The sequence below is a fragment of the Pongo pygmaeus genome, chromosome 18, assembly GCF_028885625.2.
Source record: "Pongo pygmaeus isolate AG05252 chromosome 18, NHGRI_mPonPyg2-v2.0_pri, whole genome shotgun sequence".
Taxonomy (NCBI): domain Eukaryota; kingdom Metazoa; phylum Chordata; class Mammalia; order Primates; family Hominidae; genus Pongo; species Pongo pygmaeus.
Genome location: NC_072391.2, coordinates 5,658,328 through 5,684,749, shown reverse-complemented (window position 1 = coordinate 5,684,749; position 26,422 = coordinate 5,658,328). Strand labels below are relative to the sequence as shown.

The 26,422-nt window shown below is 51.0% G+C and overlaps 1 protein-coding gene and 1 long non-coding RNA gene across 10 annotated transcripts in view; one reads left to right on the top strand and one right to left on the bottom strand.

Annotated features, from left to right (window-relative positions):
* LOC134738571 (uncharacterized) overlaps positions 1 to 16,341 on the bottom strand; it is a 106,272-nt gene extending 89,931 nt beyond the window's left edge. The window contains exons 1-2 of the long non-coding RNA XR_010124378.1: positions 16,253 to 16,341; positions 5,030 to 5,168 (exon numbers count right to left, since the gene is read on the bottom strand). This is a non-coding gene — a long non-coding RNA (uncharacterized LOC134738571). The remainder of the gene's footprint in view (positions 1 to 5,029; positions 5,169 to 16,252) is intronic.
* Positions 14,682 to 26,422, top strand: part of LOC129026393 (protein-lysine N-methyltransferase EEF2KMT-like) — a 15,115-nt gene continuing 3,374 nt past the window's right edge. The window contains exons 1-8 of one of the 9 annotated variants that reach the window (XM_054473692.2): positions 14,682 to 15,699; positions 16,501 to 16,645; positions 18,701 to 18,763; positions 20,660 to 20,740; positions 22,330 to 22,431; positions 23,530 to 23,663; positions 23,746 to 24,011; positions 24,839 to 24,988. In XM_054473692.2, coding sequence (XP_054329667.1) covers positions 16,550 to 16,645; positions 18,701 to 18,763; positions 20,660 to 20,740; positions 22,330 to 22,431; positions 23,530 to 23,663; positions 23,746 to 24,011; positions 24,839 to 24,988 — 892 coding nt within the window. In that variant the 5' untranslated portion in view covers positions 14,682 to 15,699; positions 16,501 to 16,549. Of the gene's footprint in view, positions 15,700 to 16,488; positions 16,685 to 18,700; positions 18,764 to 20,659; positions 20,741 to 22,329; positions 22,432 to 23,529; positions 23,664 to 23,745; positions 24,012 to 24,838; positions 24,989 to 26,422 lie in introns of those variants that run through there. The other 8 variants (XM_054473691.2, XM_054473694.2, XM_063654809.1 and 5 more) reach the window with 8 other exon arrangements.

Below are 26,422 nucleotides of genomic sequence, written 5' to 3'. Positions count from 1 at the left end.
GGCCTGTGGTGGCTTAGTCCCACCTGCGGGCAAAGAAAAGAGTGCCTGCTCCGTGCCAAAATGTGATGCCCAACACTTTGTATTAAAGCTAGCGTACTCTGTAATCCCAGCTACTTGGGAGGCTGAGGCAGGAGAATCACGTGAATCCAGGAGGCGGAGGTTGCAGTGAGCCAAGATCATGCCATTGCACTCCATCCTGGATGACAAGAGAGAAATTCTGTCTCAACAAACAAACAAACCAAAAAAAAAGCTAGCCGGCTTAATCCTCACAAAGATGCCATCTACTTTATGGCATTCTACAGGTAAAAACACTGAGACACCGGGAGATTTTAAAACTCACCACCAGCCAGGCGTGGTGGCTCATGGCTGTAATCCCAGCATTTTGAGAGGCTGAGGCAGGAGAATTACTTGAACCCAGGTGTTCAGGACCAGCCTGGGCAACATATCCAGACCTCGTCTGTACAAATATTTTTTAAAAAAAAATTAGGGCTAGGTGCGGTGGCTCACACATGTAATCTCAGCACTTTGGGAGGCCAAGGCAAGTGGATCACTTCAGCCCAGGGGTTCAAAACCAGCCTGGCCAACACGACAAAACTCTATGTCAACTAAAAATACAAAACTTAGCTGGGCATATTGGCACATGTCTATAATCCCAGCTACTTGGGAGGCTGAGGCACGAGAATTGCTTGAACCCAGGAGTCAGAGGTTGCAGCGAGCTGAGATCATGCCACTGCACTCCAGCCTAGGTGACAGAGTGAGACCGTGTCTCAAAAAAAAAAAAAATAGGTATGGTGGCACATGCCTGTGGCCCCAGCTACTCAAGGGGCTGAGGTGGCAGGATCGCTTAAGCCCAGGAGTTCAAGGGTGCAATGAGCTATGATTGTACCAATGCATCACTATATATACACATATATATGTATATGTATATAGGTATGTCTATATAAACACATATACGTGTATATGTGTGTGTGTGTATATATGTGTATATATATAAAAAACACACATGCACAGATTCACCACCACCAACTCAGAAATTACCGTCTCCCTCTATTCTAAGGAATTATTTTTCATTTTGCCATCTCTGAAGTTGGAATACACCTTACAATCACTGGAACGTCACGGTCTTGTTGGCAGCATTTTTCTGCTTAGTAGCCCATAAAATAATAGCACATCTTGTAACAGTGTTGTAGATGCTATGAGATCCTGGGGAAGCCCAGAATCCTAACTCCACCCTGTCTGACTCCAAAGACCACATATTTTTTATGCCTTTGGACTGGGGCACAGATGCAGACAACTCGAGCTTTGCTGATTGTGAGAAAGGTATGAGAAATGGCCCTGATGGAATTTTCTTCTTGTACTTGCAGGGGAACAAAGCGGCATCATTCCACTATTCCAGGGGAGGTGCTAAATATGAGGATGACGCTGTCCAGCGGTCCCTGGTGGAGTCCTACACTCACCCAAACAGCAATGACACAGAGCGGAGGGAGAACATCAATACCGTCATGAACTGGCTCACCAAGGAAGACTTTGACTTTGTGACTCTGTACTACAGACAGCCAGATAACGTGGGATATCGATTCGGGCCAGAGGCAGTGAACAGGAAGTTGATGATTCAGCAAATCGACAGGACAAATATCTGGTGGGAGCCACTGAGAAGCACAGCCTGCAGAGCACCTCAGCGTCATCATCACATGACACCATGGGATGACCACCGTGAAGAAGAGACCCAATGTCAACAAGATCCCTTGTCCAACTACATCAAGTTCAGGGACTTGGTCAAGTTTGATATTGTGGGCTACGGTGGCTTTGGGATGTCCTTGCCCAAATTGGGGCAAGAGGAAGCCCTTTACCAAGCACTGAAGAATGCGCACACTCACCTCCACGTCTACAAGAAGGAGGAGTTTCCAGAACACTTCCATCTCACTAAACACTACCGGGTTCTGCCAATCATGATGTGTGCCAACTCTGGTTACAGTACCAATGGGGTAATTTCATTCTAAAATGAATAAAGTCACCTTGGATCTGGGAGACAACCATTAGGGAAGGGTGGTTCTGCAAAAATCAAACATAAGCGCACAGCCGGGCACGGTGGCTCACACCTATAATCCCAGCACTTTGGGAGGCTGAGGCAGGTGTATCACCTGAGGTCAGGAGTTTCAGACCATCCTGGCCAACATGGTGAAACCTCATCTCTACTAAAAATACAAAAATTAGACAGGTGTGGTGGCGGGCATCTGTAGTTCCAGCTACTCTGGAGGCTGAGGCAGGAGAATCACTTGAACCTGGGAGGCAGATGTTGCAGTGGGCCAAGATCATGCTACTGCACTCCAGTCTGGGCAACAGAGACCCTGTCTCAAAAATATAATATAATAAAACATAACAAAACAAAATAAAATAAAATAAGTGCACACACTACGAGTTGTAGCCCACAGGGTTCTAAATGTTCCCCACTCCCTGCCCAACAAGTGCTGCCCCAAATTACCATTATACAAAAATAATGACCAATTCAACTTGACAAGGCTGATTTAAAAATAAAAATAAGTCTGGCTGTGGTGGTTCACACCTGTAGTCTCAGTGCTTTGGAAGGCCAAGACAGGAGGATTGCTTAAGGACAGGAGTTCAAGACCAGCCTGGGCAACATAGGGAGACCCCATCTCTACAAAAAACAAACAAATAAATAAATAGCCAGACATGGCGATGCATGCCTGTAGTCCCAGCTACTCAGGAGGCTGAGGTGGCAGGATTTCTTGAGCCCAGGAGGTCAAGGCTGCAGTAAGCTATGATTGTACCGCTGCACTCCAGCTTGAGCAACAGAGCAAGACCCCGTCTCTAAAAAATAAATAAACAAATAATAAAAAATAAACACCACCTTCATTATTCAAAATTGTGCATAGCGCTTCACTAAACACTGAATAGCAGTTCTTTCATTTTTGCTTTCCCAACAACCCTATAAAATAGATGCTTTTAGTTCCACCATTTTAAAGAAGAAATCAAAACCTAGAGAGAAGTGACTTGAGATTAAAGATGTAAGGTTGGGATGGGTGCAGTGGCTCACACCTGTAATCCCAACACTTTAGAAGGCTAAGGTAGGTAGATTGCTTGAGCCCAGGAGTTTGAGACCACCCTAGGCAACACAGTGAAACACCATCTCTACAAAAAATGCAAAAAAAACATGTAGCTGGGCGTAGTGGCACGTGCCTGTGGTCCCAGCAACTCAGGAGGCTGAGGTGGGAGAATTGCTTGAGCCCCGGGGGTGTCGAGGCTGCAGTGAGCCATGATCACGCCACTGTGAGACAGGAGGCAGGACTTGACTCCACAGGCAGGGCTTGGACACCAGACCAAATTGAGGACTAGCTAAAACAGGGCTGGGGCAGAAGTAGCTTTCCATCAGAGATGCCCACCAGTGTGCCATGTGAGTTTACTATTGCCATGGCAACACCCGGGAGTTACTGCCCCTTTCCATGGCAATGACCCAGTGACTCAAAAGTTACTACCCATTTTCTAGAAATTCCTGCATAAATTGCCCTTTCATCTGCATGCAATTAAAAGTGGGTATAAATGTGATTGCAAACTCTCTGCCGCTACTCTCTGCCTCCAGGGTAGCCTTGCCCTACAGGAGCAGTCACAGGGCTGTAACGCTGCCTCTTCAATAAACCTGTTTTCTTCTATACCTCCGGCTTGCCCTTGAATTCTTTCCTGGGCAAAGGCAAGAACCCTCAAGTGCTATTGAGAGGTGACAGCATGCTGGCAGCCCTCGAGCTCACTCTCGGTGCCTTCTCTGCCTGGGCTCCCACTTTGGCGGCACATGAGGAGCCCTTCAGCCCGCCGCTGCACTGTGGGAGCCCCTTCCTGGGCAGGCTGAGGCTGGAGCTGGTTCCCTCAACTTCCAGGGAGGTGTAGAGGGAGAGGCGTGGGCGGGAACCGGGGCTGGGCGTGGCGCTTGCGGGCCAGCATGAGTTCTGGGTGGGCATGGGCTCAGCGGGCCCCACACGCTGAGAGGCCAGCCGGTCCCCCCGCCCCGGGCAGTGAGGGGCTTAGCACCTGGGCCAGCAGCTGCTGTGCTCGATTTCTCACGGGGCCTTAGCTGCCTCCCCGCAGGGCAGGGTTCAGGACCTGCAGCCCGCCATGCCTGAGCCTCCCCCCTACCTGCAAGGCTCCTGCGCAGCCCGAGCCTCCCTGATGAGTGCCACCCCCTGCTCCAGAGGCGCCAAGTCCCATCGACCACCCAAAGGCTGAGGAGTGCCAGTACAGGGCACCAGACTGGCAGACAGCTCCACCTGCGCCCCTGTGTGGGATCCACTTGGTGAAGCCAGCTGGGTTCCTGAGTCTGGTGGGGACTTGAAGAACATTTATGTCTAGCTAAGCAATTGTAAATACACCAATCAGCACTCTGTATCTAGCTCAAGGTTTGTAAACGCACCAATCAGCACCCTGTGTCTAGCTCAGGGTTTGTGAATGCACCAATGGACACTCTGTATCTAGCTAATCTAGTAGGGACTTGGAGAAATTTTGTGTCTACCTCAGGGATTGTAAATGCACCAATCAGCACCCTGTCAAAATGGACCAATCAGCTCTCTGTAAAACAGACCAATCGGCTCTCTGTAAAATGGGCCAATTAGCAGAATGTTTGTGGGGCCAGATAAGAGAATAAAAGCAGGCTGGCCCAGGCAGCAGTGGCAACCCGCTGGGGTGCCTTTCCACACTGTGGAAGCTTTATTCTTTTGCTGTTTGCAATAAATCTTGCTGCTGCTCACTCTTTGGGTCTACACTGCCTTTATGAGTTGTAACACTCACCGCAAAGGTCTGCAGCTTCACTCCTAAAGCCAGCGAGACTATGAACCCACCAGGAGAAACAAACAACTCCAGACGCACCACCTTAAGAGCTGTAACACTCACCTTGAAGGTCTGTAGCTTCACTCCTGAAGCCAGCGAGACCACGAACCCACCAGAAGGAAGAAACTCTGAATACATCCGAGTATCAGAAGGAAGAAACTCTGGACACACCGCCTTTAAGAACTGTGACACTCACCACAAGGGTCTGCGGCTTCATTCTTGAAGTCAGTGAGACCAAGAACCCACCAGTTCCGGACACACGATGCTCCACTTCGGGGCTCCGCTGCCCTGCATCAACTACACTCTGGCCTGGGTGGCAGAGAGAGAGACCCTATCTTAAAAAAAAGAAAGAAATGTAAGGTTAAGTGCTGTCCCCAAGGATGCGTAGCTGATCATTATACAGAGTACACAAAAATCAGTAAAAAATTCACCACAAAGTCCCCCCGCCACTAGTTCTCATTTGCCCATATCAAAAAATATGCAAGCCTGTTCATACAAAGACACACACAGATGCTCATAGCAAAATTATTCACAATTGTCAAAAGGTGGCAATAACACAAATGCCTATCAACAACAGATGAATGGGCAAACAAGTACAGTCTACCAGTGGGATGGAACATTAATCAGCCAAAATATGGAATGAAGGGCTGATTCATCCTACAACCTGGATACACCTTGAAACCATTAGACTAAGTGAAAGAAGCCAAATATTAGATGATTCTATTTATTTATATATATATACATTTATATATATTTATTTATATTTATGTATTTATATATATATATATATATATATGCCCAGAATATGAAAATCCAAAGAAACAGAAAGTAGATTAATGGTTGCCAGGAGCCAGGGGTGGGGATAGTCAGGGGGAAATAAGGGGTGACTGCTAATGGACACAGGGTTTCTTCTGTGATAATTAAAATTTCTAAAATTGATGGTGGTGATGGCTGCACAACTCTGTGAATATATTAAAAACCACTGAATTATACACTTTATTTATTTATTTAGAGACAGGGTCTGGCTCTGTTGCCGAGGCTGGAGTGCAGTGGTGCAGTCTCAACTCACTGCGCCCTCCACCTCCCGGGCTCAAACTATCCTCCCACTTCAGCCTCCTGAGTAGCTAGGACTACAGACACACACCACCATGGCCAGCTAATTTTTTTGTATTTTTGGTCGAGGCAGGGTTTTGCCATGTTGCTCGGGCTCATCTCAAACTCTTGGGTTCAAGCGATCCTCCCACGTCAGCCCCCCAAAATGCTGGGATTACAAGTGTGAGCCAACATGCCTGGACAAATTGTACACGACAACATGGCAAAACCTGGTCTCTACAAAAAATTTAAAAATTAGGCTTGGCATGGTGGCTCACTCCTGTAATCCCAGCACTTTGGGAGGCCGAGGTAGGTGGATCACTTGAGGTCAGGAGTTCAAGACCAGCCTGGCCAACATGGTGAAACCCTGTCACTACTAAAAATATTTTTGAAAAATTTGCCAGGCATGGTGGTGAGTGCCAAGGCTGAGGCAGGAGAATCGCTTGAACCCAAGAGGTGGAGTTTGCAGTGAGCCGAGATTATGCCACTGCACTCCAACCTGCTGGGCGACAGAGCAAAACTCCATTTCAAAAAAAAAATTAAAAATTAAAAATTAAAAATTAGCCAGCGGTGGTGGCTCGTGTCTGTAGTCCCAGCTACTCAAGAGGCTAAAGTGGGAGGATTGCTTGAGCCCAGGAGGTTGAGGCTGCAGTGAGCCAAGATTGTATCACTGCAATCTGGCCTCAGCAACAGAACAAGACCCTGTTTCACAATTTTAAAAACAATTAAAAAACAAGCCTAAAGAAAACACAAAAACCAATGCTAACTGTCAGACATAAATGAAGTGGTCTATTTTTTGTTAACTACCAACTAACAATTCATAGCAGAAACAAAGTTTAAATGATGCTATAGCTGGGCGCCGTGGCTCACGCCCGTAATCCCAACACTTTGGGAGGCTGAGGCGGGTGGATCACCCGCCCGGTCAACATGGTGAAACCCCGTCTCTACTAAAAATACAAAAATTAGCCGGGCGTGGTAGCGGGTGCCTATAATCCCAGCTACTCGGGAGGCTGAGACAGGAGAATCGCTTGAACTCCGGCGGGGCGGAGGTTGCAGTGAGCCAAGATCGCACCTTTGCACTCCAGCCTGGGCAACAGAGCGAAGCTCCGTCTCAAAACATAAATAAATAATTAAATAAATGATGCTATAAACCTCATGTGAGGGAAGACTGCCCCAGGTACAGCTTGAAGAACCCTTGCTGTGAATAGGAGCCAAATGCGATAATTATGCTTACAACTTGCTTCATGTTAGCTTGTTGCAACTCCAGAGTGTAACAGGTATAAGAAAACTCATGGGGTTACTGTTTAATGTTGGTGGAAATATTCACATTAAAATACAACACTTTATCACCTAAGGTATATTTTATCCCTCAAGTGGCCCGGAACACTGTGATTACTGCACACCAATCGCACGCCCATAGCTAAGGCCTTGCCAAGGAGAAATTCCACAGTCACCTGGCCTATTTCTAAACCTGGTTTATGACGTTTTGTAACAGGATATCTTGACAGTAGCATGAGGACATTTAACGAGACAAGAACATTCCCCACTGGCCAACCAGATAGTTTCAGGGAACAGGATGCTGTGCTCAGTTTAATCTTCTGCTGAACCGACCATTAGGCAGAAAATCCTTTGGGTCAATGCCTCTCACTGAATCCACTTCTCAGATTCCTGTCCACCTGCCTGCTTTGCAGTGCATAGTAAAGTGGGCCTTCCTTGACTCTCTTCAGGGACCAATGTGCTTGAGGCCATCATGAGGACATTCATTCTTTTCTTTTTTTTTTTTTTTTTTTTTTTTTTTGAGAGAGTCTCACTCTGTCGTCCAGGCTGGAATGGAGTGGTGTGATCTCAGCCCCCCACTGCAACCTCTGAACCTCCCAGGTTCAAGTGATTCTCCTGCCTCAGCCTCCTGAGTAGCTGGAATTACAGGCATGCATCACCAAGCCCAGCTAATTTTTCTATTTTTTGTAGAGACAGGGTTTCACCATGTTGGCCATGCTGGTGTCGAACTCCTGACTTCAAGTGATCCACGTGCCGCGGCTTCCCAAAGCGCTGGTATTACAGGTGTGAACCAACGTGCCTGGCCGAGGGCTTTCATTCTTGATGGACTGCTCCATAGCCTCAGAGACAGTCGGACCGGTTTCTTCAATCAGAGCAGAGCAGACAGGAAATTTCTGTATCCACCACGCCAAATATTAGACCAACTCTTCAATGTACAGAGAGCATCACTTTTCTTATATGCTAGAATATCTGTTGGTCCAAAATATAAATAAATAGTATTGTAGCCAGCCACAGTGGCTCATGCCTATAATTCCAGAGCTTTGTGGGGCTGAGGCAGGAGGTTCACTTGAGGTCAAGGGTTTGAGACCCGCCTGGGCAACATAGTGAAACCGCACCCCCACCGCCACCTGCCATCTCTACAAAAATTAAAATAATTAGCTGGGCACAGTAGTTTGGGCCTCTAGTCCCAAATACTTGGGAAGCTGATGTGGGTGGATTGCTTGAGCCCAAGAATTTGAGGCTGCAGTGGGCTATGACTGCATCACTGTACTCCAGCTAGAACTCGCCTCAAAAAAACCCAAAAAAGTGTTGCAATTGACATTACTTTGTCATTTGAAAAGACGGACAAACAAGAAAGGTATTTGGCATTTACCAAGCAATTACCCAGAATCCTCATCCCATCCTACCCCCACTCTTCCCCTAAAAATGTATGCATGTGTATTTATACCATAAAAAATACATCTATTTAGCTCTGGAATCAGATTGCTTGGGTTCAGTGACCTGATCTAGCATTTGCTCCTGTTGACTCAGTGCAGACAAGCCATGTAACTCAGTTTCCCCAGCTGTAAAATGGGGAATGGTGCCCTTACTGGGCTGCCATGAGGGTAAAGGAGATAACATATATTTATAAAGCATTCAGAACAATTCATGATACATAGTAACCTCTATATATTTGAGCTTATTATTACTGTCACTACGATTATCATCATCTTGCTGTTTCCAATGGCTACGCTTTCTACATTCTCTTCCTTAAAGACCTTTAAATCCTTGGTATTCTCTCCACCACCACAGAGAGCAGTGTCCTTGTAGTTTAAATTCTCAAAGACTTCATGGATCTAACAAGCATGACATTAACTAAGGGACAGTTTTCTTTCAGGGGATTGGAATCTAAAATGGCTTTTTTATTGTTATTATTTTTCAGAGAATTATAATGTGTTTCAACAAAGGCGGCCATGGCTTTGATAGTGTCCTCATGGATACGAAGACCATATTCAGAGCTTTCAGGCTAGATTTCAAGAGGAATCGCCTGGCTGAGCCTTTTAACAGCACCCACATCTACCCATTCATGTGTAAGCTCCTGGGAGTCACTCCCAAACCCACAACAGCTTCTGGCAGTCACCCAGGAAATGCTCGTGAACTATTACAACCAGCAGCCGGGTGAGATACAAAAAGCAGCTGCCAGAAAACTGTCAGCATAGTCTGCTCTGTCCTGAGATAGAAAAGAATCAAAAAGGGGTCTCATGGTGGGGAGGAGGGAATTCAAGCAGAACAATCCTGTTTCTCAGCAGCTTTGCAGCCCCAAGAACAAGATGCCAACAGCTCCAAACAGATAGCACGGGAGGTAGGGAATCCCCCGACCTGCTGGTAACATTTTACATTGTGCCTTTTGGGGGCAAAGGGAAGGCGCTTTATAGAGAAAGTCAGTCCGTAATCCTTCCGGTCCTCAGGAAATCACTGTGTACAGTCTGCCCCCAAGATGCCCCTTCCAGATACAGAAATCAGCCCTCCTTCAATAGCACAGAAATCTCTTCATAGGGGAGGAGCAAAACCCTGCTGTTCACTCGATGCTGAAAAAAGGACAGGGGAGAGTCTGAAATGAGACTGCAAATTCTCAAGGCTTCAAACCCCTTCAATCTGGGTGATACAAAGGAAGAATAAAATCATCTCGGAATTTGCTGTTGCCTTCTTTTGTGGGTTGTTTACACACACTGGCTATCTTTCCTTTTGCCAGGAGAGACTTGGATACTGTCCAGTGATCTAACGAGGGCTTAAAGCAATTACATGCAAGAAGGAGTAATGGGCTGGCCACAGTGGCTCATACTTGTAATCCCAGGAATTTGGGAGGCTGAGGTAGGAGGATCACTTGGGGCCAGGAGCTTGAGATCAGCCTGGGCAACATAGTGAGAACCTGTCTCTACAAAAAATTAGCTGGGTGTAGTGTCACATGCCTGTAGTCCCAGCTACTGGGGAGGCTGTGGTGGGAGGATCGCTGGAGCCCAGGAGTTTGAGGCTGCAATGAGCTATGATTGTGCTACGGCACTCTGATTCCTGCCTTAAAAAAAAAATGAAAAAAGGGGAGGGCAGGGGTGATATACATCCTTTCTCTTCTTGTAAGCCACTGCCCATGATCTCCTTGTGAACCTACAGGAAGCAGTCTGTTTTGTAGAAAACTAATTAAACGAATGACCAATTCACAAAATTATGGAGGATTTTTCTTCAAGTTTTGGAGTTTTGCTACAATTTTGTAGCCCCTCCCCTGCCCCACGTCCCACTGGGAGCCTGGGTTAAGCTGCATCTGACTGTCAGTTACTGATAAGCAGGACATCCCACAAACAGATTTTCAGCGAATTGGCTTTCAGCAAATTGATCATTTGGCAAAGTGGTCATTAGGCAAATGGGTCATTTGGCGGAGAGGTCATTTAGTAAATCGGCTTTCAATGACTTGCCCTATGAGATGTCTCTAGAGTGAGCATTTTCTTGGGTTAAATGTACATTTCATTTCCATAATTAATACTCACTAGTGGCTAGATGGGAAACTCCCCAGGGAACCAAGAGCAGCCAGAACAGCATCTTCATAATCAGGCAATTAAAAACCCTCTGGTTTCTTAACAGGAGCGGAGGTACAGAGGGCAGCTGCTCTGCAAGGCGCAGTGATCGGGCTCAGCATTGTCACAGGAGCTCTTGCAGTTCTGCTTTTTGCTAGTGTGACATACACAGCCATTCGTCAGAAAAGGGACTGAGTCTCCTCAGTGGTCTTTGGGTCTTCTGTAGTTGATCATCATATGTCGTGATAACCCATGACAACTCCTTGCCACATGCCACGGGAGGTCCAGCACTCCAAGAACCCAGCAGCCAGGGCTGGCTTCATGGGCTTGCAACCTGGACAGTCCCACAGGGACACGGAAGAGTCCCCACTGTGGTTTAATAATCTGCCATCACCATCTTGAAATTCTTTATTTTTTAACAAGGGTGGCCAGGGATAGTGGCTCATGCCTGTAATCCTAGCACTTTGGGAGGCCAACGCAGGCAGATGGCTTGAGCCCAAGGAGTTTGAGGCCAGCCTGGGCAACATAGCAAGACCCCATCTCTACAGAAAATACAAAAATTAGCCAAGCGCATAGTCCCAGCTACTTGGAGGCTGAGATGGGAAAATTACCTGAGCCCAGGGAGGTCGAGGCTGCAGGAGCTGAGATTGTACCACTGCACTCCAGCCTGGATGACACAGTGGGATCTTGTCTAAAAAATAACCACAAAGCTGGGCGCGGTGGCTCATGCCTGTAATCCCACCACTTTGGGAGGCTGAGGCGGGCCGATCACTTGAGGTCAGGATTTTGAGACCAGACCGGCCAACATGTTGAAACCTCACCTCTACTAAAAATACAAAAATTAGCTGGACAAGGTGGCGCATGCCTGTAATCCCAGCTGCTCAGGGGACTGAGGCAGGAGAATTGCTTGAACCTGGGAGGAGGAGGCTGCAGAGAGCCGAGGTCGCGCCATTGCATTCCGTCCTGGGGCACAAGAGTGAAACTCCATCTCCAAAAAAAAAACAACCACAACAACAACGAGGGCCTCACATGTGGCTGAAAACAACAGAAATGTATTTTCTCACAGGCCTGGATGCTAGAAGTCCAAAATCAAGGTGTCAGCCGGGCTTTGCGTCCTCTGAAACATGTAAGAGAGAACCTTTCCTGCCTCTTCTGGCTTCTGGTGGCCGCTGACAATGCTTGGTGTTCCTTGTAGATGCATCGCTCAAATCTCCCCTCCCTCATCACATAGCTGCCTTCTCCCTGTGTCTCTGTCCTCATCTGACCTTCTCCTCTTTTATTTTATTTTTTTGAGATGGAGTTACCCTGTCACACAGGCTGAAGTGCAGTGGCACAATCTTGGCTCACTGCAACCTCCGCCTCCTAGGTTCCGGTGATTCTCCCACCTCAGCCTCCTGAGTAGCTGGGATTACAGGAACCAGCCACCACGCAGTGCTAATTTTGTATTTTTAGTAGAGATGGAGTTTCACCATGTTGGCCAGGCTGGTCTCGAACTCCTGACCTCATGTGATCCGCCCACCTCACCCTCCCAAAGTGTGCTGAGATTACAGGCATGAGCCACTATGCGCGGCCCTCATTCTCTTCTTTTATAAGGACACCAGTCATTGCATCTGCCCCCTCACCAGCAGCCCCCAATCCGGTATGACTCATCGTTACTTGATTACATCTACAAACACCCAATTTCCAAATAAGGTCACATTCCTGGGTACCGAGGATTAAGATTTCCAATTTTTTCCCTGACTCAATTTTTTTTGAGTCAGGGCCTCACCCTGTCACCCAGGCTGGAGTACAGTTCTGTGATTATAGCTCACTGCAGCCTCAAACTCCTGGGCTCAAGGGATCCCCTGACCTCAGCCTTCCAAGTGGCTGAGACACAGGTCCACACCACCATGCACAACTAATTATTATTATTATTTTTTTGTACAGGTTAGGTCTCACTCTGTTGACCAGGCTGGTCTCCTGACATCAAGCAATCCTCTTGCCTTGGCCTCCCAAAGCACTGGGATTACAGGCATTATCCCGTGCCTGGCCCTCTTTCTACATCTCAATCATTGTATCATTAGCCTGAGCTGCCCATATTCCTTATTCTGCCCATCCCTGACCAAGCTCCTCGTTTAACATAACTTCCATCTCGATATCATGGGGCCTGCTGGGCACTGCAAACAGCCTAAGGAAAGTGGAAACTTTACTTAACCTTAAATCCTATTACAAAGTCCACATTGAACGTAATTTATATTTGAACTATAAAATTTTCTGTAAGTTGAAACATGACCTATAAAGGTCTCTACACCCTGAAGCAACGTTTTCGAAAGAAATCAATTGGTCCTTTTCTGCACAAACCATTACCCATAGGAGAGATAAAGGAAAAACTTCAATGTACTGATTGAACTTCCATGCCCATAGCTTAACTTCTAAAAGGCAACCATTCCATACTGTTAAACTGCCTTAGGTTGCTATTGCTGTTATTAAAGAGACCCTCAAAGCCAGAAGGTGAATCTTGATGTGAATTCTTGTACGTACACACACACACTCTTGCAACTGAAACCACTCAGATTGTCCTAATGCTGCTCCCCATAGCAACACCACCTGGAATTTTACGTTTGGTTTTAAGCATCAGTCCTAATCTTAACTTGCACCCGAACACACCGCACCTGTGAGAGCCACGTGACATTAAAAAAATCCCTTCAGTGAGGCTGGGCATGGTGGCCCACGCCTGTAATCCCAGCCCTTTGGGAGGCCAAGGCAGGTGGATCATGATGTCAACAGATTGAGACAATCTTGGCCAACATGGTGAAACCCTGTCTCTAGCAAAAATACAAAAATTAGCTGGGCATGGTGACGCGTGCCTGTAGTCCCAGCTACTCGGGAGGCTGAGGCAGGAGAATCGCTTGAGCCTGGGAGGCAGAGGTTGCAGTGAGCAGAGATCGTGCCACTGCACTCCAGCCTGGCAACGGAGGGAGACTGTCTGAAACAAAAAAATCCCTTCAGTGCCTTGATCCTTCCAGATGCAGATCCAAGAGAGATGGCATTTGTCCCTCACCAGAGCCCGCGCACCAAGATAAAGATTTCTTCTGGCCAGGCGCGGTGGCTCACGCCTGTAATCCCAGCACTTTGGGAGGCAGAGGCGGGTAGATCACCTGAGGTCAGGAATTGGAGACCAGCCTGGCCAACGTGTTCAAACCGTCTCCCTACGAAAAATACAAAAATGGCCCGGCATAGTGGCTCACGCCTGTAATCCCAGCTACTCGGGAGGCTGAGGCAGGAGAATCGCTTGAACCTGGGAGGTGGAAGTTGCAGTGAGCTGAGATCGCACCATTGCACTCCAGCCTGGGCAACAAGAGAGCGAAACTCTGTCTCCAAAAAAAAGAAAAAGAATAAAAGACTTCTTCTGTGTGCATAGCTCAGCTCTGTGGTCCGCTAGGGTCCTTCCTCAATCTGCTTCCAATCTATGGACTCAGGAAAGACTGAACCAACCTAGATTTATTAATATTTTAGTATAACATAATACAGTGTTACTTACTATGGCATTGACCGTATATGCCCTTTTGCTGCTTGGAAGAAAGACAATTAATAGGTATTATGTGAGTTAATAAAATAAGCCCCGGATTTATGAGTATAACTAACCTGTTCCCACTGGTTTTTCTTGTCTCCTGCAGGCAGAGAGCTGAACAAAACAGCAAAAGCAAAGCCCCTGGCCCAGTTCTGAAGCCAACCTTCCTTAATCACCCAGACCCATCCCTGGTTAGGACTTGCTGTGGATTCTCAGGCGACTCCATCTCAGGATACAGGGACTGAGAGGGTGTATGCAACATCTCAGACCCAGAAACCGTTGATTCTGTCTCAAAACACAGCAAGAACCACATCCCACCCTCTTGATTTAAATGAAAGTGTTTGGGGGAATAAAAAATGAACCTTTTTTTTTTCTTTGTCAGATCTTGCACTCATTTGGTTCTGGTGGGGAACAACAGCTATGAGGGAACAAGTGTATTCAATTAGAATTAATTCCCCTCTCTTATTCTCATAGCTGAGCGGGGCTCAAGTGCCTCTCATCTGAAAGAGGTAATAAGATTTAATCTGTCTCCTCATCTACCTTCTGCAAGTATACTTAACAAATTAGCTCTCGGGACTCCTCCAAATGGAGTTTTATGAGGGATTTGCTGAGGTAAACGTTTTAGACTTTGAACACAGTTCAGTATTTCAGGAGCAGTACTGAAATTGGAACTGTGTTGGTAACTGCCTTGCCTTTCAACTCAAGACACAATAACTTTGAACTAAAATAATTATTTTTTGTTGTTGTTTTCCATTCTGTCCCCACGTCTGTATCACCACCACCCCCATCCCACCCTGCAGGAGCTAACTCCTCCTTCCTGTCCCTGCAAGATCAAAACTTCTGGAAGCCCCGCTAGCTCTGTGTGCCCGCCTTCCTGGAAGATATCGTACTTTTATACTTATTTGTGTGATAATTACTTCAATGTCCACTTCTCCCACGAGCCTCCGAGCCCTTGGAGGGCCGGGACCACACCTAGTTTTTCTCATTGTTACATCTCCCTTGCCAGGCACATCGTGGGTGCTTAATAAATATTTAGTGAACGAATGGCTTGTTGGGTAACAGTCCAAAGCCTGGGGAACAGGGGGAACGCTCCCTCCTGTTGGGCCCCAGAGGGGTGGCGCTGATGGAGAGGAGGCTAGGATAAGGCCTCCCGGACCGAAGCGCGCACCTGTAAGGCCCCTGCCAAAAAGACTTTCCTGAAGGCGCAGGAACTGCGAGAGCGCCTATGGTGGCCCAAGGACTGACCCGACGATCCCAGAGACCCTCGCCCTAACCGGCCCCGCCTCCCGGGCCGCAAACCCAGACTCCACCCGCCCGAAGCTCCGGATCCTGGGGCCCGCCCCTGGCCCCGCCTCGGCCGACCGTGGCCCCGCTCCTGGGGCTCCCTCAAACCCTCCCCAGGTAACGCCCCCCGAACTTGAGCCACACTCCGACCCCCTCCTCAAGCTCCTCTTCCAACACCCGGGACTCCTCGCTCCGTCTCGGCCCCGCCCCAAGCCCAGCTCCTTCTCGGCCCCTGAGTCCAGCGCCGATCCGCCTCCCAGGCCCTGGGTCCCTCCCCACACCGGCCCCTCCCTAAGCTCCGCCTCTCAGGGCCCGAGCAGCGCCTGGCCACGCCCCAGGGCCCGCCTCCTGAGCGCAGCCCGCAGCCCGGACTCGGTCCCGCCTCCCGGACAATAGGCCCCTCCCCACGTCGGCCCGTCCCTAAACTCCGCCTCCCAGAATCCGAGCAGCGCCTGGCCATGTGCTACGACACAGTCAACGCCCCACCCCGGCCCCGCCTCCTGAGCCCTTCTCTTGGTCTCGCCTTAGCCCCACCCTAAGACCTGTCTACTGGGCTCTGCCCCGAGTCCCGCCTCCTGAACCCAATCATCGTTTAGCCCCGCCCTAATGCCCGCCTCCAGGATGCTCATCCTACCCACGCGCAAGGCCCCGTCTCCAGGTCGCCACCAACCTGGACGCTTCCGAAGCCCCGCTCCCAGGATCGCCTTATCCTGGCCCCGCCCCAGGACCCGCCAACCTGGAGTCTCCCCAGGACCTGCCCCAACGACGCTTATCCTGGCCCTTCCCCAGGCCTTGCCCACAAGACGTTCATCCTGGCCCCGCCCCAGGCTCCGCCCCCACGACGCTCCTCCCGGCCTTACCCGGGCTCCGCCTCTCTGCCCCTCGCACTGCCCCGTGCCCAACCACTCTTCTGTCCAGGCCCAGCTTCCGCCCAGTCTCCCGGCAACGATGCGGCCCCGCCCACATCATGGCGCCCGAGGAGAACCCGGGGACCGAACTCTTGCTGCAGAGTTTCGAGCGCCGCTTCCTGGCGGCGCGCGCACTGCGCTCCTTCCCCTGGCAGGTGGGCGGCGGGGCGTGCTGGAGTCCAGGGGCAGACGGGGTGGGTATCCCTGCTGAAGCCCCTGGCGCTCCCTCCAGTCAGGGCCGCGTGTCTGGGTCCCCATCCCCGGGGCTTGGCCAGAGTCGCTCGCACCCCTCCTTCCCCGCGGGCTGGCGGCGGAAGCTGGGGACGTCTCCACCGCCTTGGGGGGCAGACGCGCGCTCGGTGTGGGGTATAGTTCACTATCATTTTCACGACGTTTTAAAGGCAGTAATCGTTCTGATCACTGGGACACAGCTGCCCTCGCCCATTCTAAAATGTCAGCGCCCTCAGGACCACGGGTAACCACGTCCTCCTGAGCGCGGTGACCAGGTCACAGGCTGTCCCTCATGCCTCAGTGTTCTCATCTGTATGTCGAGCACTGCATAGAATGGGCTCATGCGCTGAGGCTCTCACACCTGTGATGGAAGAGACAGAGAAGGGGGTGGCCTCTCCTCTCCCTGGGGACCTTCTGCCAGCAGAGGAGCTTAATGCACGCGGCCCCCATTTGTAATTCATGTGCGGTGAGCTCACTGGGATGAGTCAGTTTGGATATATATTCCTCCCTGGGTCTGCCCCATTTTATGGGGTGTTGCTTAATCATTTGCGTTATTCCATTGACATAAAATATTTAGCACTCAGAGATCATTTCTGGTCAGGAGAAATTTGTGCATTTTTAACCCAAAATAGAAACCTTCATAAAAGCATCATAGGTCTCCATTCAATATTGACTATAATTGTTCACATGCCCACGCTGAATGCTAACTTGGGCTCACCCTCAGCACCCATGAGGTGGGTACTATTATTATCACTCACATTTCACCAGAGGGATTGTTTGATTAGGGTGCAGTAGTTGAGAGTTCAGACCCAGGAGACAGCCTGCCTGCTTCGAATTCTGGCCCAACCCCTGGCCCTGTGTGACCTTGGGCAAGTGACTGCATCTCTCTCTGCTGTTGTTTTCTTATTAATAAAATGGAGGATATAATGATACCTACCTCTTAGGGTTGTTGTCAGGGTTGATACAAAAGCCTGTGGATCAGTGCCTGGCTCATGGTAAATGCATGTCGCTGTTAGCTACTGTTTTTATTCAGTCTCAAAATGTTTCATAAATGCCTTCCGTGAGCCAGGCAAGCAGTACCCAAGACAGATGAGGCTCTGCTTGCATGGGAGAGCCAGAGAATAAACAAATAAATGAATGAACAAGAAAAGACCAGATGAGAGTGGCTTTAAAGCCAAGAAAACAGGGAAATGGTGAATGGAGCAACTGGGGAGAAGAGTCACCAAAGTCAGGGAATCAGGGAAGCCTTCCCCAAAGAGGTGGCATTTGAACTGGGGCCAGAGTGGTGAAGCAGCCAGCCGTGGGAAGGGCTTGGGGAACAGGATATGCAAAGGCCCTGTGGTGGAAACAAGCCAGCTGTGGTTGAGGAACAACAGCAAGGCAGCCAGTGTGGCTGGAGTGGAGTGAGCAGGGTGGGCCAGGGGTGAGGGAGATCAGGCCAGAGAGAGGGATTAGGACCAGGTCTTGTAGGCCTTTTACGGCATGGAAGGAGCTCTGAAGCAATGAAGTGCCTTGCCCTGTGTCACATACCAGCCGAGACAGTCTGCCTAACTCGGGAGCCAAAGCTTGCTGCTGGGCTTGAGGCCCCTGTAAGAGGACAATGTAACCCAGGCTGGTACGGGCACATTCTGTATTTCCACTTAAACTCAGATGGCAAGCCCATCAAACCTTGGTGCCATGGCTGCCCTGGCAATTCCTGGCTGACCAGCGCAACCAGGGAGCTGGCCCATGACCCGGGTGGCCGCTAAGTAGCCAGGACTAATGCGGCCAAGAGTCAGTCTTCTAGCCTTCTTCCTGTCACTCATCCAGGTGCACCCTGCGACATCTGAAGGTCAGGCTTTCAGCTGCTGTGGCTTCCACTGCCAACTGACTCCACGTCCCCAGGGAGGGATCACATAGGTCTTTGCCCACACATTCTATTGAGTGTTTCATGTTCCTGTGAATGCGCCCTTGAGATTTCTCTCTTTCCCTCCACACAGAGCTTAGAAGCAAAGTTAAGAGACTCATCAGATTCTGAGCTGCTGCAGGATATTTTGCAGAAGGTAAGAATCCCAGAGTCCCTGGGACTCATGACCCTGCCTCCTGAATCTCTCCGGAAGACCTGAGAGAAGAACCACAGGTGTGCTTGTACCCTTTAAAAACACCCCTGTTCAAAGAACAAAACCATCGAGTCAGCACTGCAGGTGGGTGTCAGCATCTCTGACAGCTCCAGCGCTTTCATTTTCTATCTAAGACTTAGACAAAGACATCAGAATATACAAAAATCTGCATGAGAGGGGGGAATCTAGGGAATGTTTTTTAAACCATCCACAGCAAAAACAGAGATGACAGGTGCAAAACAGCTTCTAGCATTTGGTAGATGCTCAGAGACTTTCTTTTTTGCATTCATGAGGCCTGTCCTGCCCACTCCTGTCTCTTCTAGACCTAAATGGGCCCTTGCTTTGCCCAGGGTGGGGTTTGGACTCAAGTGCATCTGCATGTAGGTGAGAGGCAGGGTCACCACCCGGCCCAGCCACAGCCTGACCTTGGCCTTGAGGGCCAAGTGCAGATCACCCTGCATCCTGGGTCTTCACCTTCGAAGGGCCACGAGCCCTTCTGAAAAGACAAAGCAATAGACTCCCTCCCAGAAAGAAGTGCACCAGAAGAATACATTTTCCATACCAACTCAGGGGAGGCAGACATCCTCCACCCCAACCCACCCAGCCCATCCAAGGAGCCCCGGTGAAGGATTCCTGTGCTAGAGGTGAACCAAGATTATCCACGTGGAAAAGATGCAGCCACATCTTTTCCACAGCAGGGAAGACTTGCGGGGCAATACAGTAGGTCAGGGCTTCGAGCGTGGAGATACCTGAAGTTATCTCCCACCCTGCTCTGAGTTTCACCCTGAGCCTCACTCTCGTAGGTGGTGAAGCATGAAATGTAGGGAGAGCTGCTTTCAAACCCAGCACAAGGCTGGGTGCACCGGCTCACACCTGTAATCCCAGGACTTTGGGAAGCTGAGGTGGACGGATCACCTAAGGTCAGGAGTTCGAGACCACCCTAGCCAACATGGCAAAAACCCATATCTACTAAAAATACAAAAATTAGCTGGGTGTGGTGGTGCATGCCTATAGTCCCAGCTACTCAGGAGGCTGAGGCAGGAGAATCACTTGAACCCGGGAGGCGGAAGCTGCTGTGAGCCAAGATCGGGCCGCTGCACTCTAGCCTGGGCAACAGAGCGAGACTGTGTCAGAAAAAATGAAAAACCAGCACCTGCCTGAAGGGCCTGTGTATTGCGTGGGGTACTTTGCTGCCCTTGGGCAGAATCTGCATCCCTCCCAGCCAGCAGGCGCTGCGGACCGTCTCCTCCCTCTCCCTCCAGGCTCCTGTTTTCCCACCGTCCCCACTCCTGCTGCACCAGTCCCTCTGCCCTCCTTTTCAAGTGCCAGGCTGTGGCCACCTCAGAGCTTGCACCGGCTGTTCCCACTGCCTGGAACTTGCTCGTCCTGCACTTGGCTTCTTTCGGCTTTAGCTGAAGTGTCACCCTGAGCGTCCCCTCCCCTCCATCCTGTCCCCAGGGACACATGCTCCAAGAGAGCAGTTGCCGAGTGGGCCTTCCCGCCTCTTCCATAGAGCCAGACAGTTAGTGACTGTCCTTACTGCAAACCCCGGTTCACACTGGCTCCCCTGGGAGGGAGGTGGTTTGGGCCCACATGCCCTGTGTTCCTGCTCAGAATGGGCGTTAGAGATGCTGCCATAGCCTGCGCCGCTGCAGTGAAGCATTTTTAGGAAACGGCTTATATCTTAAGACAAACTTCAGATGCGTGGGGCCAGAAGGCTGTGTCCATCTACATCTTTGCTGAGGGATCGGGTAGCCTGGAGTTTGCCCTCTGCTGTGTTGGCTTGTAGCTCATAGCCTCATAGCTCTCCAGGAACCAACGTTCTGTCCTTTGCTGTAGACTGTGAAGCATCCTGTGTGTGTGAAGCACCCACCGTCAGTCAAGTATGCCCGGTGCTTTCTCTCAGAACTCATCAAAAAGGTCAGTTATGGGCAGTGTCCGCCCAGTAGCCGGACAGCATAGCCACCTGCGTGCTGGAGCCCTCCTTCCCAGGCCCTGGGCCTGCTTTGCAAACCCCAGCATGGCAGGGGCCTCCCAAGGCAACTGGCTGCAGCTGCGTGTGACCCATGGGAGACAGTGCAGGGCGGGAAGAAGGGGAGGCCAGCGTCTCTTCCTCACTCTGCCTCCTGGGGTTTCCACAGCAGCTGCTTCTCTGGGGCCCCAGCTCCTAGCATCTGGATTCTCATTCCTACCAGGCTGGCCCAGCCCACAGCCCTGGAACCCTCACCCACACCCTCTGTCCTGCCCGCTGAAGGGTTTGGAGTTTCCAGCTCTTGTCCATCTCTGGGTTGCCCCACGGGCCCCTGTTGGAAGGTTTAGCTCTTGCCATACCTTTGGAACTAGTTCCTCTGGTGAATTCTCTGCATTGTTGCTGCTAGAATGAGCTCTTTCATGACTGATACAGGATGGATTTTATTTTTTACTTATTTATTTATTTTTTTGAGACAGAGTCTCACTGTGTTGCCCAGGCTGGATTACCGTGGCACAATCTCGGCTCCCTGAAACCTCTGCCTCCTGGGTTCAAGCAGCTCTCGTGCCTAGCCTCCTAAGGAGCTGGGACTGCAGGCACACGCCACCATGCCTGGCTAATTTTTGTATTTTTAACAGAGACAGGGTTTCACCATGTTGGCCAGGCTTGTCTCGACCTCCTGACCTCAGGTGATCCGCCTGCCTCGGCCTCCCAAAGTGCTGGGATTACAGGCATGAGCCACCGCACCTGGCCTAGGATGGATTTTAAAGATGGGCCGAACATGCAGGGTTTGACATGGGCATGTCGACAGGCTGTTCCTTAGTAGGCAGTAGCAGACCTGCTGAGTGAAAGGGCCACACTTTTAGCAAATAAACAATCCCCTGCTTCTCCAGTACCTGCTTTCTCCCTAGTCCTCCCCAAAAGCGTGCATCTGTGGTCACCAGCAGGTCTGCTCTGTGCCACCAGGAGAGGGCAGCAGTCACCCAGTGTACCCTGCTGCTGCCTTGTGAATCCTGGGACGGGGCCAGCCGTGGAGAAGCAGCCTGCTGACAGCCACAGCCTGCAGCATGGGCCGCCCTCACAGTTCTGCCTGGGCTCACTTAAAGCACCTTTTGTTTTCCTCCTCTCTGTGTTTGATCCAAACACAGAGCTCTCTATCATGGTCACGTGGCAGCTCTCACGGAATCCTTATCTCCTGCCCTAGACTACACCTAACCCTACCCTCTCAACACCTCTTGTTGAAGGCCCTCCCATCCAGGTTTCTCTACCAAGTGAATTATTTTTTTTAGAGACAAGGTCTCTGTTGCCCAGGCTGTCCTCAAACTCCTGGGCTCAAGCAGTCCTCCCATGTCAGCCTCTAGAGTAGCTGGGACTATTCGGCACACACCACCATGCCCAACGAAGTGAATATTTTATATGGCAGCTGGCCGGCATTACCCCGTTCCATCCCAGATCTCCCCTCCGAACTTGGTGAAAATCATCTGGCCATTTTTACAGATTAGAACGAAAGCAAACAAGCTCTCACTCTGTCTGCCCCCAGCACGAGGCTGTCCACACGGAGCCTTTGGACGAGCTATATGAGGCGCTGGCGGAGACCCTGACGGCCAAGGAGTCCACCCAGGGCCACCGGAGCTATTTACTGGTATGAGAAGGGCACCCTCCTCCCCCTCACAGCCCAGACACCCTTCCTGCACAGACAAAGTGAAAACATGGGTATGGGTTCAAATCCTGACTCACCCATTCTGCAGTCTTAGACATGAGGTCCGTTAACCTTCTTTAGCCTCAGTTTCCCTGTCTCTAAATCAAGCACTTCAACAACAACAGCATGTCTCGTGGGGTTGTTGGGCATTTGTCCAATAGGTGACACACACTGCCTGCTTGACAAGGACCTGGTACCCAGTCCTCAAAGAATACTTGACAGGGCCGGGCACGGTGGCTCATGCCTGTAATCCCAGCACTTTGGGAGGCTGAGACGGGTGGATCCGAGGTCAGGAGTTCGAGACCAGCCTGGCCAATATGGTGAAACCCTGTCTCTACTAAAAATACAAAAATTAGCCGGGTGTGGTAGTGGGCACCTGTAATCCCAGCTACTCGGGAGGCTGAGGCAGGAGAATCTCTTGAACCCGGGAGGTGGGGGTTGTAGTGAGCTGAGATCACGCCATTGCACTCCAGCCTGGGCAACGAGAGCGAAACTCTGTCTCAAAAAAAAGTACAAAAATTAGCCAGACGTGGTGGCACATGCCTATAGTCGCAGCTACTTGGGCAGGTGAGGCAGGAGAATTGCTTGAATCCAGGAGGCAGAGGTTGCAGTGAGCCAAGAACATGCCACTGACTCCAGCCTGGGGAACAGAGCTCAAAAAAAAAAAAAAGATAAAACATAGATACAGAAAACTACAAAGGAAAAACATAGCATCCTGAATCATCACAAGACAGCCACCCCTTCATAGCCACACCCGGCCCCTGGCCACCACTGACCTGTGCCCCATCGCCAGAATTCCATTGTCTCGGGAATGTTCAATGAATAGAATCCTGTGTGGCCTGAGATCAGTGTCTTTCAGGCCGCGTGACACCCTTGAGGCCCGTGCAAGTTGTTGGCATGTCAACAGTTAGCTGCTTCTCATTGCTGAGTGGTGATTCGTCCTGTCATGGTTTATTCAGCCATGTGGTGGATGGCTACTTGTCTTCTAAGCCACTTGTCTTCTGATCGCTGGACTGACTCTCTCGCCCTCTCTTGGTGCAGCCCTCGGGAGACTCGGTCACACTCTCTGAGAGCACAGCCATCATCTCCCACGGCACCACAGGCCTGGTCACATGGGACGCCGCCCTCTACCTTGCAGAATGGGCCATCGAGAACCCGGCAGCCTTCACTCACAGGTGACTTCGGGGTGCAGGGCAGGGCACCGAGGCAGGCTTACCCTGGTGCAGTCGCAGACACGGTCCTCTTTCCTCCCGCCAGGACTGTCCTAGAGCTTGGCAGTGGCGCCGGCCTCACAGGCCTGGCCATCTGCAAGATGTGCCGCCCCCGGGCATACATCTTCAGCGACTGTCACAGTCGGGTCCTCGAGCAGCTCCGAGGGAATGTCCTTCTCAATGGCCTCTCATTAGAGGCAGAAATCACTGCCAACTTAGACAGCCCCAGGGTGACAGTGGCCCAGCTGGACTGGGACGTCGCGACGGTCCATCAGCTCTCTGCCTTCCAGCCAGATGTTGTCATTGCAGCAGGTAATGCCCAGCCCCGGGCACCCTGTGCAGGCGGTGTCCTTGCAGCTCTATCCAGCTCTTTTCTCTGGGAAAAGGGAACAATGGACGCTGTCGGGCATGGACGTGATGGGGCTTCCAGAAGAGTTACTCTGGGCCTCCAGGGTGACATCAAAGGACAGGGGTGCCTCTTAAGGTGACCTTCAAGCCACAGCCCTCTTGTTAGAGACAGGCATGCTCCCATTACAGGCGTCACCACATGGCTGTGTCCCAGAGCCATGCCCTGTGTCCTTCAGAGACCACAGGAGGAAAACATCCACTTCTGGGACGAGGACAGGGCCCTTGAGAGAAGGTGGTATTTGGCTGGGCCACCAAAAACCCCTCACCCCTGCCAGCACACTCAGTCCCCTCTCTGGTGGGACAGAGCTCTGCCTGTGGTCCTGGGTCCTAGACCTGGAAACCACAGGTCCAGCGGTGGCCAGGGACACAGGCCCACCCCTGCAAGCCAGCAGACAAATCAGCAGACGCCTGAAACACGAAGTTCATGGCAGGGTCAGGCTTTGTGTCATTCAAAGCCCTCTAGATAGGCCGAGAACCAGAGCTGGTTTTTTAAGGAACACCAGTGAGTCTGGAGATTTTTTTCTTTTACTTCGGTCTTTTGCAGCTTCCTCTACTAAGGGTTCTCCTTTTTCACCCAAGTAATTGCCTTTCCATGTAATGGCCCAAATGGTCAAATGGCATCTAATAGTCTCATATGAGTGCTGCCTCTCTGGCCTCGCCCTGCTGCTGAGGTCAGCATGACCTGGAACTGTCCGCTGGTCCCTTTCAGTAACCTGAAGCTTTCACCGTAGACGTGCTGTATTGCCCAGAAGCCATTGTGTCGCTGGTCGGGGTCCTGCGGAGGCTGGCTGCCTGCCGGGAGCATCAGCGGGCTCCTGAGGTCTACGTGGCCTTCACTGTGCGCAACCCAGAGACATGTCAGCTGTTCACCACCGAGCTAGGTGAGCCCCCCGCCCACCCGGGCCTGCATGGTCCCCGAGCTGTCCCTGCAGGACTCCAGTGGAAGTGAAAGAACTGGGCGCCGGGAAAAGCTAGGATGCCCCACACTCCCACACCATGCAGGGAACTCGGGCAGAGGCCGGTGAGCAGGGTGGGCTCGGGGCGTGGAGGGCTTGCGGCAGGAGGAGGGCAGCTCAGCACAGGGAGGGAGGGTCTGAGCCCAGCAGCCCTACTGTGTGCTTCAGAGCAGGGTTCCCTAAGCTCTTGGGCCTCGGTTTCCTCATCTATAAAATGGAGGTGGCAGGAGGGGCAGTCGGGGTCAGGGCTGGACACAGCTGTGGCCTGCAGGACGCTGGAGCACAGGCTGTACAGGCGGATCCACCACACCACTGTCCTGAGCACCCACTCGGTGGAAGACGAGCAGGGTGACTGTAGAGAAGGGGAACTGGCCCTGTAGTGGGCCAGCCACTGTCCTCAGACCTGACAGTTGTCAGCCCCCAGCACCTGTGAGGGTGTGTTGTCATTGTCCGATCTCACTGACAAAGACACTAGCGCACACGGAAGCCAAGCAACCCCCGAGCTCCCGCAGACTGCAGCCTGGCCACCTGGCTCTCGCGCCTCCACACTACACCCAAGCGCCCCAATGCCACCAGCCTTTGCCCAGCTCCCCCTGAGCACAGCCCCTCCTGGCAGCCGTGTGCACAGATAACATCTGCAGCAGCCTCTGCCTGCACACAGAGACACGGGTCCAATGCCTGTCCACGTGGGGCAGCCCGTTAACTACAGAGCCAGCAAACAAGCCAGCACATGAAGGCATACTGGCTTCCATGACAGAGTGCCACACAACCTCGCACGGGAGGCTGGCCAGGCGCGGGGCTCAGGCCTGTCATCCCAGCTCTTTAGGAGGCTAAGGCAGGAGGACTACTTGACCCCAGGTGTTCAAGACCAACCTAGGCCACATAGTGGGACCCCATCTCCACAAAACATACAGAAACTAGCCAGGTGTGGTTGCACACGCCTGTAGTCCCAGCTACTTGGGAGGCTGAGGTGGGAGGATGGCTTGAGCCCAGGAGGTGGAGGCTGCAGTGAGCCCTGACCTCACCACTGCACTCCAGCCTGGGCAACAGAGCAAGACCCTGTCTCAAAAAGGCAAAAAAAAAAAAAAAAAAAAATCTTTCTTCAGATACGTGAAAAAAACCCTGCAATATCTTTTAAGTGAAAAAAACAGTGCCAAGCAGCACACATAGTATAAGACCCCACCCACCTTTTTTGTTGTTGTTGTTGTTTTTTTTTTTTGAGACAGTCTGGCTTTGTATCGCCCAGGCTGGAGTGCAGTGGTGTCATCTCAGCCCACTGCAACTTCCCACCTCCCAGGTTCAAGCTATCCTCCCATCTCGGCCTCCCGAGTAGCTGGGACACAGGCACATGCTACCACG